Source organism: Oncorhynchus tshawytscha, linkage group LG08, assembly GCF_018296145.1.
Source record: "Oncorhynchus tshawytscha isolate Ot180627B linkage group LG08, Otsh_v2.0, whole genome shotgun sequence".
NCBI lineage: Eukaryota > Metazoa > Chordata > Actinopteri > Salmoniformes > Salmonidae > Oncorhynchus > Oncorhynchus tshawytscha.
In genome coordinates this window covers 61543235-61561731 of record NC_056436.1, presented here as the reverse complement: position 1 = coordinate 61561731, position 18497 = coordinate 61543235, and the positions used below count along the sequence as shown (strand labels likewise).

Genomic DNA, 18497 nt, shown 5'->3' with positions numbered 1-18497 from the left:
ACAAAAACTATGCATGCATAGCCGACTGCTAAGTCGCTAAAATTTAAACCTAATCACACCCCATTAACCTCGAGTATAGGGGGCATTTTTTTTATGTGTGGATGAAAAACGTACCCAAATTAAACTGCCTATTTCTCAGGCCCAGAATCTAGAATATGCATATAATTGTCAGATTAGGATAGAAAACACTAAAGTTTCCAAAACTGTCAAAATATTGTCTGTGAGTGTAACATAACTGATATTGCAGGCGAAAACCTGAGGAAAATCCAAAAAGGAAGTGCTGTTTTTCCTGAAACCTCTGTTCCATTGCATGCCTTCCCTCCATTTAAAGGGATATCAACCAGATTCCTTTTCCTATGGTTTCCACATGGTGTGAACAGTCTTTAGACATAGTTTCAGGCTTTTATTCTGAAAAATGAGCGAGAAAGATCACATCGCGTCAGTGGAAGGCTGGGTGCTAGCGGTGTTTTGCATGCGCGAGCAGCTTGGAGCAGACATTTTCTCTCTCACCCCTATTGAGAAAGCTACAGTCCGGTTGAAATATTATCGATCATTTATGGTAAAAACAACCTGAGGATTGATTTAAAAAAAACTTTGACATGTTTCTACGAACTTTACGGATACTATTTGGAATTTGTCTGCCCCGTTGTGACCGCTCGAGCCTGTGGATTTCTGAACATAACGCGCCAACCAAATGGAGGTTTTTGGATTTAAAAATAATATTTATGGAACAAAAGGAACATTTGTGTAACTGGGAGTCTCGTGAGTGCAAACATCCGAAGATCAAAGAGATTAATTTTATTGCTTTTCTGACTTTCGTGAACAATCTACTTTGCTGCTAGCTGTTTGTAATGTTTTGTCTGCTGAGAGAGATGTCCTAACATAAACGCTTGGATAGCTTTCGCCGAAAAGCCTTTTTGAAATCTGACACGCCAGGTGGATTAACATCAAGCTAAGCTGTGTTTTGCTATATTGCGAATTCATGAAAATGAAAAAATAATAATTTAATTTGGCGCTCTGCAATTCAGCGGATGTTGACGAAAATGATCCCGCTAACGGGATGGGTGCACCAAGAAGTTAACAGGTTGTCATCATGCACATGAACACATTAGTTCTAAGTGCTCCACGTTCTGCACCACTCCACTAATTCGGTGTCTTCCATTGGTCCATTCTATTAATGCTAATTCTATGTCTTCTAGATTCATGACGTCTCACCAGTGAGGGGTTCAGTTGGTCTGCCGAGGCCGAGGTGGGCAGGGTGGTGCTCTTCTGCCGGTCGATGCTGCGGCTGCGCACGGGTCCTCGCTGCATCAGGTGCAGGGGGCTGGGCGAGGCTGAACGAGGACACAGGTGACACTCTGGTAAAGGACACAGTCATCGTAGCGCAGGGAAACCAGCCAATGGGAGCATGGGTAGAAGCAGCCGAGTTGGGTGAGCAAAGCAGAGGCATGGGGGGAAAAAAGAGAGCGATGGAGAGAAAGAGAGTAGAAAGAGAGGAAGACAATGGTTTGGGGGATAAGAGCACAAAACAACCTATTGTTAGATTATGGTAGCATGCAGTTGGTTGTTGAAGCATTGGGGATAAACTGGAAGTGGAAGGGCTGGAGGGTGGAGCCAGAGAGAGGCAAGGACAGACAGACTGGTATCCCCTGATTGGTGCCAAAGCTCCGGTGCTGCTCATAGCAAAACACATCGACACAACACGGCAATGAACACATCGCCACAGCAGACACTGAACACAGCGCACATACAACCCACCACCGTCACAAAATCATCACATCAAAGCAGAAAACGCTGGCAGCGCTCACACACACACACAGTCTATAAACACCCTAAACCATCACTATCCAATAGCAATACTCAAGCACGCTGGAGGAGTGCATTCATTTCTAGTATTCATTCATGGTGATGGGTGGGAAAGAATTGGTAGTTACATGTCGGGGTATACATTTAGAGAGAGCGAGAGATATATAGCAATATTGTTTTTGACAATGTCACAATAATTTTGCTCTAATGGCTGGACCTGCACCAAAACAGTATATATATTTTTTTGAGACAAATTCTTTTCATCACTTTTATTTCCATGACTGATCAAAACTCGTTTTCTCATGGCTTGCTTGAATCTGCTGCAGACATATGGTGAGCAAAATGTTTGGAATATCGAATCACAATACATATAGAATCGTGAAAATCACAATATACTGTATATCGTATCGGCACCTAAGTATTGTGATAATATGGTATCATGAGGTCCCTTGCAAAAATTCCCGTCCCTATTCAATCATTCTTTGTTTCATCTGGTCATTTCAGGCTTTCTAGCATTTTCTGTTTTTTAAAAGACAAGAGTTTTAGGGGCTTAGTCTAGTATGCCAATGCCACACACAATATTATATCCAGCTTGAATCCAATCCAAATCAAAAACCCAAAAGTGAGTAAGTCTTTCATACAGAGTCAGTGTAAGCTGCTGGTCTGTGGTTTGAGACTCTAGTTCTTAATACCGTCTAGCAAGTCTCCAGCTCCCTGGGTTCATTGACCAGTTCCCAGCACAAACACTCAAACTCTTAGGCAACCAGCTGCGGGCTGCACTGGGCCCACAAGAAAGTAGCTTAGTGCAAAGCCACCCAGCATGAACTCTGATTCCCAAGGCTCCTCAGACACTGAACCAGCTCCCAGACAAGACTCTGCACACACCCCAGCCAATTGTGTCTGAGCTGTGAGTGCATGTGAGCAGATCCTGCACTTGTATGTGTGGCGCCCACCTACATATGTATGCACAACTTTGTGATCTCAAGTGTACTTTTACTGGATAGCACATTCTGTTCAAGACATGAACCACCAGTAGCAGGGACCTGGGCTAGAGATATACGTCTATACAGCTAGGGACATAGCAGGGACCTGGGCTAGAGATATACGTCTATACAGCTAGGGACATAGTAGGGACCTGGGCTAGAGATATACGTCTATACAGCTAGGGACATAGCAGGGACCTGGGCTAGAGATATACGTCTATACAGCTAGGGACATAGTAGGGACCTGGGCTAGAGATATACGTCTATACAGCTAGGGACATAGCAGGGACCTGGGCTAGAGATATACGTCTATACAGCTAGGGACATAGCAGGGACCTGGGCTAGAGATATACGTCTATACAGCTAGGGACATAGCAGGGACCTGGGCTAGAGATATACGTCTATACAGCTAGAGACATAGCAGGGACCTGGGCTAGAGATATACGTCTATACAGCTAGGGACATAGCAGGGACCTGGGCTAGAGATATACGTCTATACAGCTAGGGACATAGCAGGGACCTGGGCTAGAGATATACGTCTATACAGCTAGGGACATAGCAGGGACCTGGGCTAGAGATATACGTCTATACAGCTAGGGACATAGCAGGGACCTGGGCTAGAGATATACGTCTATACAGCTAGGGACATAGCAGGGACCTGGGCTAGATATATACGTCTATACAGCTAGGGACATAGCAGGGACCTGGGCTAGAGATATACGTCTATACAGCTAGGGACATAGCAGGGACCTGGGCTAGAGATATACGTCTATACAGCTAGGGACATAGCAGGGACCTGGGCTAGAGATATACGTCTATACAGCTAGGGACATAGCAGGGACCTGGGCTAGATATATACGTCTATACAGCTAGGGACATAGCAGGGACCTGGGCTAGAGATATACGTCTATACAGCTAGGGACATAGCAGGGACCTGGGCTAGAGATATACGTCTATACAGCTAGGGACATAGCAGGGACCTGGGCTAGATATATACGTCTATACAGCTAGAGACATAGCAGGGACCTGGGCTAGAGATATAAGTCTATACAGCTAGGGACATAGCAGGGACCTGGGCTAGAGATATACGTCTATACAGCTAGGGACATAGCAGGGACCTGGGCTAGAGATATACGTCTATACAGCTAGAGACATAGCAGGGACCTGGGCTAGAGATATAAGTCTATACAGCTAGGGACATAGCAGGGACCTGGGCTAGAGATATACGTCTATACAGCTAGGGACATAGCAGGGACCTGGGCTAGAGATATACGTCTATACAGCTAGGGACATAGCAGGGACCTGGGCTAGAGATATACGTCTATACAGCTAGGGACATAGCAGGGACCTGGGCTAGAGATATACGTCTATACAGCTAGGGACATAGCAGGGACCTGGGCTAGAGATATACGTCTATACAGCTAGGGACATAGCAGGGACCTGGGCTAGATATATACGTCTATACAGCTAGAGACATAGCAGGGACCTGGGCTAGAGATATACGTCTATACAGCTAGGGACATAGCAGGGACTTGGGCTAGAGAGATATACGTCTATACAGCTAGGGACATAGCAGGGACCTGGGCTAGAGATATACGTCTATACAGCTAGAGACATAGCAGGGACCTGGGCTAGAGATATACGTCTATACAGCTAGGGACATAGCAGGGACCTGGGCTAGAGATATACGTCTATACAGCTAGGGACATAGCAGGGACCTGGGCTAGAGAGATATATGTCTATACCACTAGGGACATAGTAGGGACCTGGGCTAGAGAGATATGTGTCTATACCACTAGGGGCATAGTAGGGACCTTGGGTGGGTGTTTTATAGCTATTAACTGGTGATGTAATGGGGGCAGGGGTGTGGATTGAGGTGGAATTATCTTATACTGTATCTAGTGATATAATGGAGGACAGCAGTGGGGTGGGTCCCTGTGCGTTGCTGGGTTCTCACTCTCTACAGGGGGTCTCCTCTGTGGGGGTTACCTGGGGCTTCGCCTCCTTCGGACAGGGCTGCGGCGCTCTTGCTCCTAGCTATTGAGGCCTGGGTGGGGATGAGAAGGCGACTGAGGAACCCTCCATCCACGGGGCTCGCCAGGGGCTTGCGAGCTACACGGCCGGAACAAGGCAAACCCCACAAAAAAAATGGAGAAGCCAAAACAAGAAGAAAAGAAGGAGGCGAGTGGGGGTGGGGGGTCAACACAAAGAAGGGGGCGGGATTTGGGGGTCACCATATGATTTCAACCAGTCACAGGAGAGAATCCACATAAGAAACCAAGGCTGTGTCTCAATAGTCTTAAAGGGAGTCCTTGAGGAAACCTAGCCCTTTCACCGATTCCACCCAGTGGGAATGAAGACAAGGAGACCAGGAAAGAGTATTGGTACACAGACCCAGAGTGAGTGTCAAGCAACTGAAGAGTACTACAAATGAGGTTAAATCAAGGTGTGTTCCTGGTGCAGAGGGGATGCTGTGGGGTAAAAAGGGTATTAGTGAACTCCGCCCACAAACAGGATAAGTTAAGGGCTCAAAGTAAGTGGTTTCTACTGTTCAGACTATAGCAGTGTTTTGTATTGGAAAGATCAAGAACTTAAAGTCTTACGTTGAAATTACCAAACCAAGATGGTAAATCTAGGCCCTGCCCACTACGCATTTGTAAAGTATTCAGACCCCTGAACTTTGTCCACATTTTGTTGTTACAGCCTTATTCTAAATGGCTTAAATAAAACAATTTCCTAATGAATCTACATGCAATACCCCATAATGACAAAGCAAAAACAGGTTTGTAGATTTTTGTGTGTGCAAATATATAAAAATAAAAACAGAAATAACTTAACGTAAGTATTCAGACCCTTTGCTATGAGATGCAAAAATGAGCTCAGGTGCATCCTATTTCCATTGATCATCCTTGCGATGTTTCTATAACTTGGTTGGAGTCCACTTGTGGTAAATTCAATTGATTGGACATGATTTGGAAAGGCACACACCTGTCTAAGGTCCCACAGTTGACAGTTAATGTCAGAGCAAAAACCAAGCCATGAGATTGAAGGAATTGTCCGTAGAGCTCCGAGACAGGATTGTGTCGAGAGACAGATCTGGGGAAGTGTACTAAAAAATGTCAACAACATTGAAGGTCCCCAAGAACACAGTGGCCTCCAGAATTCTTAAATGGAAGAAGTTTGGAACCACCAAGACTCTTCCTCAGGGATGCAAACTGGTGAGGGCCCAAAAAGGTGACACTTTTTTTTTGCACCGAAACATTTAAAAAAATCCCTGCTAGGGAGAAATGCAGGCTTTAACTAATTAATCAACAAAGAATATGATCTACATGAGCAGTCTCTTTGTGTAAAATAAGTGGTTAATGTGAACCTAACTCACAGCTAAAAATAAAAAAAAGCAATCCAATGTTATTTTTTTCATAGACTTGACTGCAAATGACACTCAAGTCTTGAGGAAAAAAAAACAATACACTAATATTGCAGTTAGTCATGACAGCCTTTATAATAGAACGCGTGTGACCACACACACACACAATCTAAATATTGCACTTGTGATAAATACAATTTTTAAAAGTAGAAACAGAATGAAACAAACATTCTATTTTTGCTCCAATCAATTTTTGAATAAGGTTGTAACTTAACAAAATATGGAATAAGTCAAGGGGTCTGAATAGTTCCAGAACGCACTGTATGTGAATAGATAGTGGTGTACATATTAGCAGGAGACCTGGAGTCTGACAGTAGAAACCAAGAGCTCTTGATCTCACGAAATGAAGGATTATAGTTCCCCCATGGTTCCTATGGAAGACCAGTATTCCAGTAACAAAGGTCGATAAACAACAGAAACGTTAAAGTAAATCGGCCGTTGCTCTATATTCCTGTTTGGTACTTTGGATAAAGTGATTTGCGTCGAGGCCTCCTTCAGGCTCCCTGACAGAGAGGGGACATCTGTTGCAGACACTCATGTTAGACGTAGAGTGGGCCAGCCTCTTAAAGCATAGAGCAAGACCCTTAAACTTCTTCAGATCCAGCTGTGAAGCTCCAGACTGATTGGAGGTCAGGGTCGGCCAGGGAACGTGGTTAGGAACGGTTGGGGATGGGAGAGTTTTCCCTGTTTGGTTAGTGAAAGGATCCAGGTTAAGGACAGACATGGATGGCTTGTTGTGGGATTCCTCTCAGTATGGGAGATTCAAAGTTTGAGTTCATAAACAAAAAAGGCTAAAGGATGTTTAAACAGTTCATGGCGTCTCATATCACTGAGAAACTATTTGCCCTGTAAATGAGAATACTCTAAATACAGTCACTTTGAACAACTACTACAAGACATACAGTTGGATACAGTGGGACATGGTTAACACATTGACATACAGTAACAGAAATATAGTATGTTGGATGCAGTGGGACATGGTTAACAGACATACAGTGGGACATGGTTAACACATTGACATACAGTAACAGAAATACAGTATGTTGGATGCAGTGGGACATGGTTAACACAGACATACAGTATGTTGGATACAGTGGGACATGGTTAACACATTGACATACAGTAACAGAAATATAGTATGTTGGATGCAGTGGGACATGGTTAACACAGACATACAGTATGTTGGATGCAGTGGGATATGGTTAACGAAGACAGCTGCCATGTCAGTGCTTTCTAAACCCTGGGAGCTACAGTGGGATGGCACCGAGACACAGCGCGGTGCACGAGACCATGTGTCAAATCCAATGCTTACAAACGTCATCTGCAGGCAAAACAACAAACACAACGTGACCAACAATCAAAACATTGTGTTAGTTAGGAGCCATTCCTGGTGCTTAGCAGCTCAAAGGAATGAGAGAGAGGGAGAGGGGGGGGAGGGGGGAGGTTAAGACAAGATTGGCTGGGAGTTAAACACAGCAGGCGAGCAACAATACAGGAGAGATCTGTAAGAGAAAGAGCAGGGTGGGTTAGTGACACGAGGCACCAGAGAGAACCCCTGGTAAAGACCTGGGACAGACAAAGGCACAGGAGTTCGGGGCAGTCGAGGGTGTAGTGTTGGCTGGAAAAGAGCACACCTACAGAGAGAGGAGGAAAGAGTGGAGGAAAGGGACGAAGGCCGGTTTGGAAGTTTTAAATCACTAGCTTGCTGCATTTTACAATCACTGCACCAACAGTAGCCTGAACTGCCTAAACCTCCCTAGCTTGCGCATACAAATCAGTACTAGGAGCTGAATAAGAGGTAAGTGAATGAGCAGACAAATGTTGGAGGAGATGCGTGCTTGTTATTACAAAAGGAGGAGGTCCGAGTAATGCAGACAAGGACAAGAAAAGAAAATATAAACTTGGTTCATGCTAGCCACCTTGGTCGTCTGACGTCCCCTTATCGAGCTTGGAGGGGGTCGGCGTTCTGCCCCCCCCAGCTCGTGTCAGGGAGGAGCTTCTCTTCTTCAGGGAGGGGCCTACAGACAGGAGAGTGGGGTTACAGCCTATCAAGGACAGAGGGGGCAGGAGCAATTTCCCCTGAAAGGGCCTCTCGAAACACATGGATTTCATTAAGAGTCATTTTGTTCTCTCATTACAGTACAAATCAATATGTCTTGAATTCTACGTTTAGTGGACTGTGTGGCTAAATGACACTATGATCATAATCTGATTACTTGCTCTCTCTCGATAGAGGGATACATGATGTCTAGCACCACGGTACTGTATGTTAGCCTGCATCTGCCAACTATTCAGGCTTAAAGGAAACATTTGTTTCTCTAACAAGCAAAAAATGTCTAGACACTTAGTACTCTCCAGATCAATTATGTTCATCTCTATAGGCGCTTGTTTCCTGTGCAGAATGAGGGCGTTGTTAAAAGCTTCAGAGCCACATCAGGCAATGGTTGCTCAGACCTATCAAATGGAGTGTGGAGCATGAAGAGGATGGCTGAGTTGGGCGAGGATAGTGGTGTACTGGGGGGGGGGGCCTTAATATGCACCTGTCTGTTCCACCTGAAGCTTTTTTCTGCCTTCCTTAGTGGGCTGAGTGTCTAGGTCGACTTTGTTGTTTCTAGGCAACCGGTTCAGTGACGAACTCCTCACACGAGCACCTGAGAGACAACGAGGAGACAGCCACGGTGAAACGGTGAAGCTGTGACACAGCCATCTCTTTAGAGTTGAAGTCGGAAGTTTACATACACTTAGGTTGGAGTCATTGAAAAACTAGTTAACCATTCCACAAATTTCTTGTTAACAAACTATAGTTTTGGCAAGTCGGTTAGGACATCTACTTTGTACATGACACAAGTAATTTAGCCAACAACTGTTTACAGACAGATTATTTCAATTCTAACTTACTGTATCACAATTCCAGTGGGTCTGAAGTTTACATACACTAAGTTGACTGAGCTTTTAAACAGCTTGGAAAATTCCAGAAAATGATGTCATGAATTTAGAAGCTTCGATAGGCTAATTGACATCATTTGAGTCAATTGGAGATGTACCTGTGGATGTATTTCCAGGCTCATGGGAAAATCAAAAGAAATCAGCCAAGACCTCAGAAAATAAATTGAAAACCTCCACAAGTCTGGTTCATCCTTGGGGGCAATTTCCAAACGCCTGAAGGTACCACGTTCATCTGTACAAACAATAGTACGCAAGTATAAACACCAAGGGACCACGCAACTGTCATACCGCTCAGGAAAGAGAAGCGTTCTGTCTCCTAGAGATGAACGTACTTTGGTGCGAAAAGTGAAAATCAATCCCAGAACAACAGCAAAGGACCTTGCTAGAGGAAACCGGTACAAAAGTATCTATATCCACAGTAATACGAGTCCTATAATCAACATAACCTGAAAGGCTGCTCAGCAAGGATGAAGCCACTGCTCCAAAACTGCCATAAAAAAAGCCAGACTACGGTTTGCAACTGCACATGGGGACAAAGGTTGTACTTTTTGGAGAAATGTCCTCTGGTCTGATGAAACAAAAATAGAACTGTTTGGCCATAGTGACCATCATTATGTTTGGAGGAAAAAAACGGAAGCTTGCAAGCTGAAGAACACCATCCCAACCGTGAAGCACGGGGGTGGCAGCATCATGTTGTGGGGGTGCTTTGCTGCAGGAGGGACTGGTGCACTTCAAAATAGATGGCATCATGAGGGAGAAAATTATGTGGATATATTGAAGCAACATCTCAAGACATCAGTCAGGAAGTTAAAGCTTGGTAGCAAATGGGTCTTCCAAATGGACAATGACCCCAAGCATACATCCAAAGTTGTGGCAAAATGGCTTAAGGACAACAAAGTCAAGGTATTGGAGTGGCCATCATATAGCCCTGACCTCAATCCTATAGAACATTTGTGGGCAGAACTGAAAAAGCGTGTGCAAGCAAGGAGGCCTACAACCCTGACTCAGTTATACCTGCTCTGTCAGGAGAAATTGGCCAAAATTCACCCAGCTTATTGTGGGAAGCTTGTGGAAGGCAACCTGAAACATTTGACCCAAGTTAAACATTTTAAGGCAATGCTACCAAGCACTAATTGAGTGTATGTAAAATTCTGACCCACTGGGAATGTGATAAAAGAAATAAAAGCTTAAATAAATCATTCTCTCTACTATTATTCTGACATTTCACATTCTTAAAATAAAGTGGTGATCCTAACTGACCTAAGACTGGGAATTTTTACTAGGATTAAATGTCAGGAATTGTGAAAAACTGAGTTTACATGTATTTCACTATGGTGTATGTAAACATCTGACTTCAACTTTACATGATTCCATATGTATTATTTCAGTTTTGATGTCTTCACTATTATTCTACAATGTAGAAAATAGGAAAAATAAAGAAAAACCTTGAATGAGTAGGTGTCCAAACTTTTGACTGGTACTGTTTACATTGATTAGAACAAACTGCCATAGCGGACGGTAGCTAAATGCTAACAAGCGCAAGAGAACAAAGTAAATGCTAGGAAAGACCACCCAGCCCAAAAATAAACTGTCAAAAGGCTACTCACAATTGATCGAGGATGGGATTGATTGTCCCTGCTGTATCCCAAAAGTTTGGCTTTGCAAGCTAGCCACCTATACCTAGCAAGTTAGCAAACCAAATGCATAGCTGGAGCCCTGAACTGGAGAAAATTATTTGGCACTTTGAGAGTTAGAACTATAATTTAAGATATTTAGCGGGAAAACAATAGGATTGAATTTCAAGCGCAACTTGATCACCTCTTGTGCTGCTCAACAGTGGGCGTCACGTTAGGAAACGTCAGTTGGCATACCATGTAACAGACTCAATTGATTTGTGAATAAAAAATAAATAAAATACATTAAAATAATAAATAGGGACAGTATTGAAAATCATACCACGGGTATTTCAAAATACCCCAGTATATGGTATATATGCTATACTGCCAAAGCCTAGATTGGACCCAGAATGATGAGTCTTCTCAAAGGACAGAAACAGTGCAATTCCTTGTGAATCAAATCAGGATGAACTGTATTAGGATAAGAAAGGAAGTATAGTACAATGACTACTGAAGAGGAGAGGAGAGAAGGTAGATCATAAACAGATTACTGATCCTTTGGCACCCCTCCTTATGATTCTGAGACACTTCCCTATGTCACAAAGTGCACTAGAAAGTGGAAGGGAGCACTAAATGGATGCAATGGAATCACAAGTTCATGCTGGGTTTGTCATTGGTTGAGATCAGAGACAGCGAGCCACAGCATTTGTTTACCAGTCTCTTAATGCTCCTCTGATCGGCTTGTCACTCAGTTCCTGGACATAGGAAGAAGAGGGTCAACAAGGTTGACAACAACTGTGACAGTGGCTGGGCATGAGGGTGGGTAGGGACTTACTTTTGTCAGGTGATTTGATGAGGGTGGCGGAGGAGGAGGACAGGCGCTTGCTGATGCCAGAATCGGCCGGCTGTTTCAGGTTCATGGTGGAGGTAGAGCGCTTGTCAGCTAAGGGGAGGCAGGGACAGACAGACAGGGAGGGACGAGGGAGTTATACAGGAGGACCACTAGGAGACTGGGCATGGGGAGAGGAAAGAGGGAGATAGGGGCAGGGTTCTTGCAGTGTCCGAATGCCCTGCCGGCAGCTAATATTCAACACTCATTTAGTCTCATGTCTACGGTATACTGCACTGGCGGGGCAATATTTAAACCAAACATTGATCAATAAGGGATGGGAATTGCCAGGGACCTCACAGTACAATATTATCACGATAGTTTGGTGCAGAAATGTATTGTGACTTTCACAATTCTAGATGTATTGTGATTAGATACTGTAATTTGATGTTCCAAAACATATTGCTTACTATGGCTACGTTTACACAGACAGCCCAATTCAGATTTTCTTCACTAATTGGCCTTTTGACCAATCAGAACAGCTCTGAAAAAGATCTGATGTGATCGGTCAAAAGACCAATTAGTGGAAAAAATATCAGAATTGTGCTGCCTGTTTAAATGCAGCCTATATGTCTGCTGCAGAGAGATAAGAGAGCATGAGTTTTTGATCAGCCATGGATATAAAAGTGAGGCATACATGAACATCAAGGGCCAGACCAAAGCCATAACAATTCTTAGCCAGGCACAGCAGTTAGTGGAAAGAATTGAAAATATCAACTGAATAGACACCACAGGTGAACAGTCAAGAGAACGTGGACATTAGTTGGCACATGCGTGAAACAGTCAACAGTAGTGCTGCTCAGAGAGCTCAGTGCCTCCATGTGACAGCTGACCTGGAAGTGCTAAAGTGTGAGTGAGAGTGAAAGAAGGTGAGGACGCCCACAGGCTGCGTTTCCATTCAGCGAGCCCAAGGCATGTGGGACAGAAGCAACAGTAAAGTTCACCTTACATGTTGCTCTAAGGTCAGCCTTGCATTTTCCCTCCTGATGATTCATTTTAGGATTGGGGGGGAGGGGGGTAAGCTGATACTAGATCTGTGCATACAAGCAACATTAACCCATCCCTGGGAGAACAGGAATATATTAGTGAGGCAGTGAGTGACTAAGAAAAGGGCTAGTGGTTAACATAACATTGCCAGTCCATGCTACTGTACTGTAGGTATAGTACAGGTATCAACCAGCACCTTGTGTCCTGGGGGGCTTTTCTGGAGATGCGGGGGAGATAACTATAGCTACTGGAGAGGAAGCGCCTGCGTCAGGGTCTCCTGTGGGTGAGAAAGGATCTCAGCAGGGAGAGGGGAGAAGACACAACACCCCACCTCCCCACATGGACAGAGTGGAAGAGGAACAGGGCTGGCTGACAAACATCAATAGATTCACCTCTCTGACCATCAGAGCCCACAACACAACACTGCTGGGAAACAGGCTCACATCATAAGACTTGGGTGAGGCTCTATGGGATCAGACCACAGAAATGTCAAATAAATAGACTGACAACATACATATTTTGGACCTATACTAATAAGTACATTGGTTTTATACAGTATGGGTTGGATTCCCTGACACAGATTAAGCACAATTGGACTGAAAAGCACTTTCATCTTCTATCATGTTTTTAAATCCAGAACTAGGTGTAATCTAGTCCTGGGAAACTGCCCCTAGATGTACAATAAATGCCTTGCCTGAAATAAAAACTAAACTTTTTTTTATGATAGAGTGAGGCAGCTGTGTCACTGCACATTAATAGTATGCTTCATTAACTAAAGGCAGTCAAGACTTCAAATAAAAACAGAAAACATTGAGAAACAGAGCCAATCAACATAACTCCAGCTGACAGAGAACCAATAACGAGCCAGTCAATGTGAGGATGCATCAGCAAGTTTAACCGACTTGTGTCATTCAGCGTCCCGCTGTCAGACAAGCAGAAACAGAAACTTCTTACACACACACAGGTGGAGTCCTATACACTTTGCAGTCCTATCTAGATGGTATAGAGAGCAGTGGGAATGGTATGATGGAGGGTTCCTTACCAGGTCGGTTGTCTGACTCTGAAAGCCCCCCCCAGGACCACCTCTTCTGCTTCTGCTCCACTCTCTGGCTGCGCTCCAGGGTCCGCCGCATCACCGCCTCATAGTGCTCCTGTAGCACAAACACAGAGAGAGAGTGATGGGGGAGAGAGCGAGAGAGAGTGATGGGGGAGCGAGAGAGCGATGGGGGAGCGAGAGAGCGAAAGAGCGATGGGGGAGCGAGAGAGCGAAAGAGCGATGGGGGAGCGAAAGAGCGATGGGGGAGCGAGAGTGCGAAAGAGCGATGGGGGAGCGAGAGAGCGAAAGAGCGATGGGGGAGCGAGAGAGCGAAAGAGCGATGGGGGAGCGAGAGAGCGAAAGAGCGATGGGGGAGCGAGAGAGCGAAAGAGCGATGGGGGAGCGAGAGAGCGAAAGAGCGATGGGGGAGCGAGAGAGCGAAAGAGCGATGGGGGAGCGAGAGAGCGATGGGGGAGCGAGAGAGCGATGGGGGAGCGAGAGACGAAAGAGCGATGGGGGAGCGAAAGAGCGATGGGGGAGCGAGAGAGCGAAAGAGCGATGGGGGAGCGAGAGAGCGAAAGAGCGATGGGGAGCGAGAGAGCGAAAGAGCGATGGGGGAGCGAGAGCGCGAAAGGATGGGGGAGCGAGAGAGCGAGAGCGAAAGAGCGATGGGGGAGCGAGAGAGCGAAAGAGCGATGGGGGAGCGAGAGAGATGGGGGGGAGAGAGCGAAAGAGCGATGGGGGAGCGAGAGGGGAGAGCGATGGGGAGCGAGCGAGAGAGCGAGAGAGGCGAAAGAGAGATGGGGAGCGAGAGAGCCGAAAGAGATGGGGGGCGAGAGAGAGAGCGATGGGGGAGCGAGAGAGGCCGAAAGAGCGATGGGGGGGAGCGAAAGAGAGGGGAGCGAGAGAGCGATGGGGGAGCGAGAGAGAGAGATGGGGCCGAAAGAGAGATGGGGAGCGAGAGAGGCCGAAAGAAAGAGCGATGGGGGAGCGAGAGAGCGAAAGAGCGATGGGGGGAGCGAAAGAGATGAGATGGGGAGCGAGAGAGCCGAAAGAAGAGAGATGGGGGAGCGAGAGAGGCGAAAGAGCGAGAGAGAGAGAGATGGGGAGCGAGAGAGGCCGGGAAGAGAGAAAGAGCGATGGGGGAGCGAGAGAAAGGCCGAAAGAGAGAGAGATGGGGAGCGAAAGAGATGGGGAGCGAAAGAGAGAGAAAGAGATGGGGGAGCGAGAGAGCCGAAAGAGAGAGAGATGGGGAGCGAGAGAGGAGAGCGAAAGAGCGATGGGGAGCGAGAGAGCGAAAGAGAGATGGGGGAGCGAGAGAGCCGAAAGAGAGAGAGATGGGGAGCGAGAGAGGCCGAAAGAGAGAGAGATGGGGAGCGAGAGAGAGCCGAGGGAGAGAGAGATGGGGGAGCGAGAGAGCCGAAAGAGAGAGAGATGGGGAGCGAGAGAGGCCGAGAGCGAGAGAGATGGGGGAGCGAGAGAGAAAGAGCGATGGGGAAAGAGAAAGAGAGATGGGGGAGAGAGCGAAAGAGAGATGGGGAGCGAGAGAGCGAAAGAAAGAGAGAGAGAGATGGGGGAGCGAGAGAGGCGAAAGAGCGAAAGAGAGCGAAAGAGATGGGGGAGCGAGAGAGGCCGATGGGGGAAGAGAGAAAGAGATGGGGGGAGCGAGAGAGGCCGAAAGAGCGATGGGGAGCGAGAGAGGCCGAAAGAGCGAGAGATGGGGGAGCGAGAGAGGCCGAAAGAGCGATGGGGAGCGAGAGAGATGGGGGAGCGAGAGAGAAAGAGATGGGGGAGCGAGAGAGGCGAAAGAGCGATGGGAAGAGAGAGAGCCGAAAGAGATGGGGAGCGAGAGAGGCCGAAAGAGAGAGAGATGGGGGAGCGAGAGAGCGAAAAGAGGGGAGCGAGAGAGCGAAAAGAGATGGGGGAGCGAGAGAGGCCGAAAGAGCGATGGGGGAGCGAGAGAAAAGAGATGGGGGAGCGAGAGAGAGAAAGAGCGATGGGGGAAGAGAGAAAGAGATGGGGAGCGAGAGAAAGGCCGAAAGAGAAAAAGAGATGGGGAGCGAGAGAGGCCGAAAGAGCGATGGGGAGCGAGAGAGGAAAGAGATGGGGGAGCGAGAGAGGCCGAAAAGAGAGAGATGGGGAGCGAGAGAGGCCGAAAGAGCGATGGGGGAGCGAGAGAGGCCGAAAGAGCGATGGGGGAGGAGAGAGCGAAAGAGCGATGGGGAGCGAGAGAGAAAGAGCGATGGGGGAGCGAGAGAGCGAAAGAGCGATGGGGAGCGAGAGAGGCCGAAGAGAGAGATGGGGGAGAGAGAGAGCCGATGGGGGAGCGAGAGAGAAGAGATGGGGGAGCGAGAGAGGCCGAAAGAGCGATGGGGAAGAGAGAAAGAGATGGGGAGCGAGAGAAAGGCGAAAGAGCGAGAGAGATGGGGGGAGCGAAAGAGAGGCCGAAGAGAGAGAGAGATGGGGGAGCGAGAGATGGGGGGAGCGAAAGAGAGCGAAAGAGATGGGGAGCGAGAGAGGCCGAAAGAGCGATGGGGAGAGAGAGATGGGGGAGCGAGAGAGGCCGAAAGAGCGAAGAGAGAGCCGAAAGAGATGGGGGAGCGAGAGAGGCCGAAAGAGAGAGCGATGGGGAGCGAGAGAGGCCGAAGAGAGAGATGGGGGAGCGAGAGAGGCCGAAAGAGAGAGAGATGGGGGAGCGAGAGAGGCCGAAAGAGAGAGAGATGGGGGAGAGAGGCCGAAAGAGAGAGCGATGGGGAGCGAGAGAGGCCGAAAGAGAGCGATGGGGGGAGAGAGGCCGAAAGAGAGAGATGGGGAGCGAGAGAGGCCGAAAGAGAGAGAGATGGGGGAGCGAGAGAGGCCGAGAGAGAGAGAGATGGGGAGCGAGAGAGGCCGAAGAGAGAGAGATGGGGAGCGAGAGAGGCCGAAAGAGAGAGAGATGGGGAGCGAGAGAGGCCGAGAGAGAGAGAGATGGGGAGCGAGAGAGGCCGAAAGAGAGAGAGATGGGGGAGCGAGAGAGGCCGAAAGAGAGAGAGATGGGGGAGCGAGAGAGGCCGAAAAGAGAGAGATGGGGAGCGAGAGAGGCCGAAAGAGAGAGAGATGGGGAGAGAGAGAGGCCGAAAAGAGAGAGAGATGGGGAGCGAGAGAGGCCGAAAGAGAGAGAGATGGGGAGCGAGAGAGGCGAAAGAGAGAGAGATGGGGGAGCGAGAGAGGCCGAAAGAGAGAGAGATGGGGAGCGAGAGAGGCCGAAAAGAGAGAGATGGGGGAGCGAGAGAGGCCGAAAGAGAGAGATGGGGAGCGAGAGAGGCCGAAAGAGAGAGAGATGGGGGAGCGAGAGAGGCCGAAAGAGAGAGAGATGGGGAGCGAGAGAGCGAAAGAGAGAGAGATGGGGGAGCGAGAGAGCGAAAGAGAGAGAGATGGGGAGCGAGAGAGCGAAAGAGAGAGATGGGGGAGCGAGAGAGCGAAAGAGAGAGAGATGGGGGAGCGAGAGAGCGAAAGAGAGAGAGATGGGGAGCGAGAGAGCGAAAGAGAGAGAGATGGGGGAGCGAGAGAGCGAAAGAGAGAGAGATGGGGGAGCGAGAGAGCGAAAGAGAGAGAGATGGGGAGCGAGAGAGCGAAAAAGAGAGAGATGGGGGAGCGAGAGAGCGAAAAAGAGAGAGAGATGGGGGAGCGAGAGAGCGAAAGAGAGAGAGATGGGGAGCGAGAGAGCAAAAGAGAGAGAGATGGGGAGCGAGAGAGCAAAAGAGAGAGAGATGGGGAGCGAGAGAGCGAAAAGAGAGAGATGGGGAGCGAGAGAGCGAAAGAGAGAGAGATGGGGAGCGAGAGAGCGAAAGAGAGAGATGGGGAGCGAGAGAGCGAAAGAGAGCGATGGGGGAGCGAGAGAGCGAAAGAGAGCGAGATGGGGGATCGAGAGAGCGAAAGAGAGAGATGGGGAGCGAGAGAGCGAAAGAGAGGAGCGGAATATCGAGAGAGAAAGGCGGGGATAGCAAGAGGGGGATAGCGAGCGAGAGATATGAGAGGGGGGTGGAGAGGAGAAAGGAGAGGGGGAGATTGAGAGATATGGAGAGATGGGCACATTGGTAGAATGCAAAATCATTCAGAAATAATCTTGGTCTCCCAAACCAAAATAAACAGGGTCAAACAGATAATGGGACAAAAATAACAACATGAACATATGTCCCAGAATGATTTGAGTCGGTAACTCAAGGTGAAATGCCATTTTCTGTCTGACTAGCTGACAATAACAGTTCACTATAATATGACCATAGTGATGGGAGAGGGGGTAAGTGAGGGAGATCATTTTGAGAGACAAACAAGATGTCAGATAACGTCATATTAGAGAAGCCAAATAGTCTGTTCTGTTTGAAACAAACACATATATCCCTAAAATATCTTGTAAATTCTGAAATCTTTCAGATGTCACGACCATCACTAAATTGTTCTGGGGCCGTTGCTGTAGTGGTGAAAAGCAGCAGGCTACTAATAACAAAGTGTCTGGAATAAGAACTCTGAGTGACTGAGCTTCCTGCAGCAGACGCCCATGAAAGAAGCTAAAACAGGATATGGTTTCATTCATAACACGTACCAAAGTATGCAGACTTCACTGAAGTTCTTCACCCAGGCTCTAACCGAGACATAGCATTAACTCTGCCAATTAGGCTACACCATAAAATACCACAGACCTGAGCAGTGAGCATAGCCACCTCGTGATGAGTTAAGTTCACCAGTACCAATTGAAATACATTCTTCTTGCTTACTTGTACATCTGCATAGCCTGGTTCAGACACATTTGTATCATTCCCAAACCACT

The 18497-nt window shown here is 47.4% G+C and overlaps 1 protein-coding gene across 1 annotated transcript in view; it reads right to left on the bottom strand.

Annotated features, from left to right (window-relative positions):
• LOC112256171 (ensconsin) overlaps nt 1-18497 on the bottom strand; it is a 52052-nt gene that overhangs the window by 13249 nt on the left and 20306 nt on the right. Inside the window, 7 exon segments of the mRNA XM_042325732.1 lie at nt 1216-1358; nt 4779-4901; nt 8136-8234; nt 8757-8867; nt 11614-11721; nt 12851-12931; nt 13697-13805. Coding sequence (XP_042181666.1) covers nt 1216-1358; nt 4779-4901; nt 8136-8234; nt 8757-8867; nt 11614-11721; nt 12851-12931; nt 13697-13805 — 774 coding nt within the window.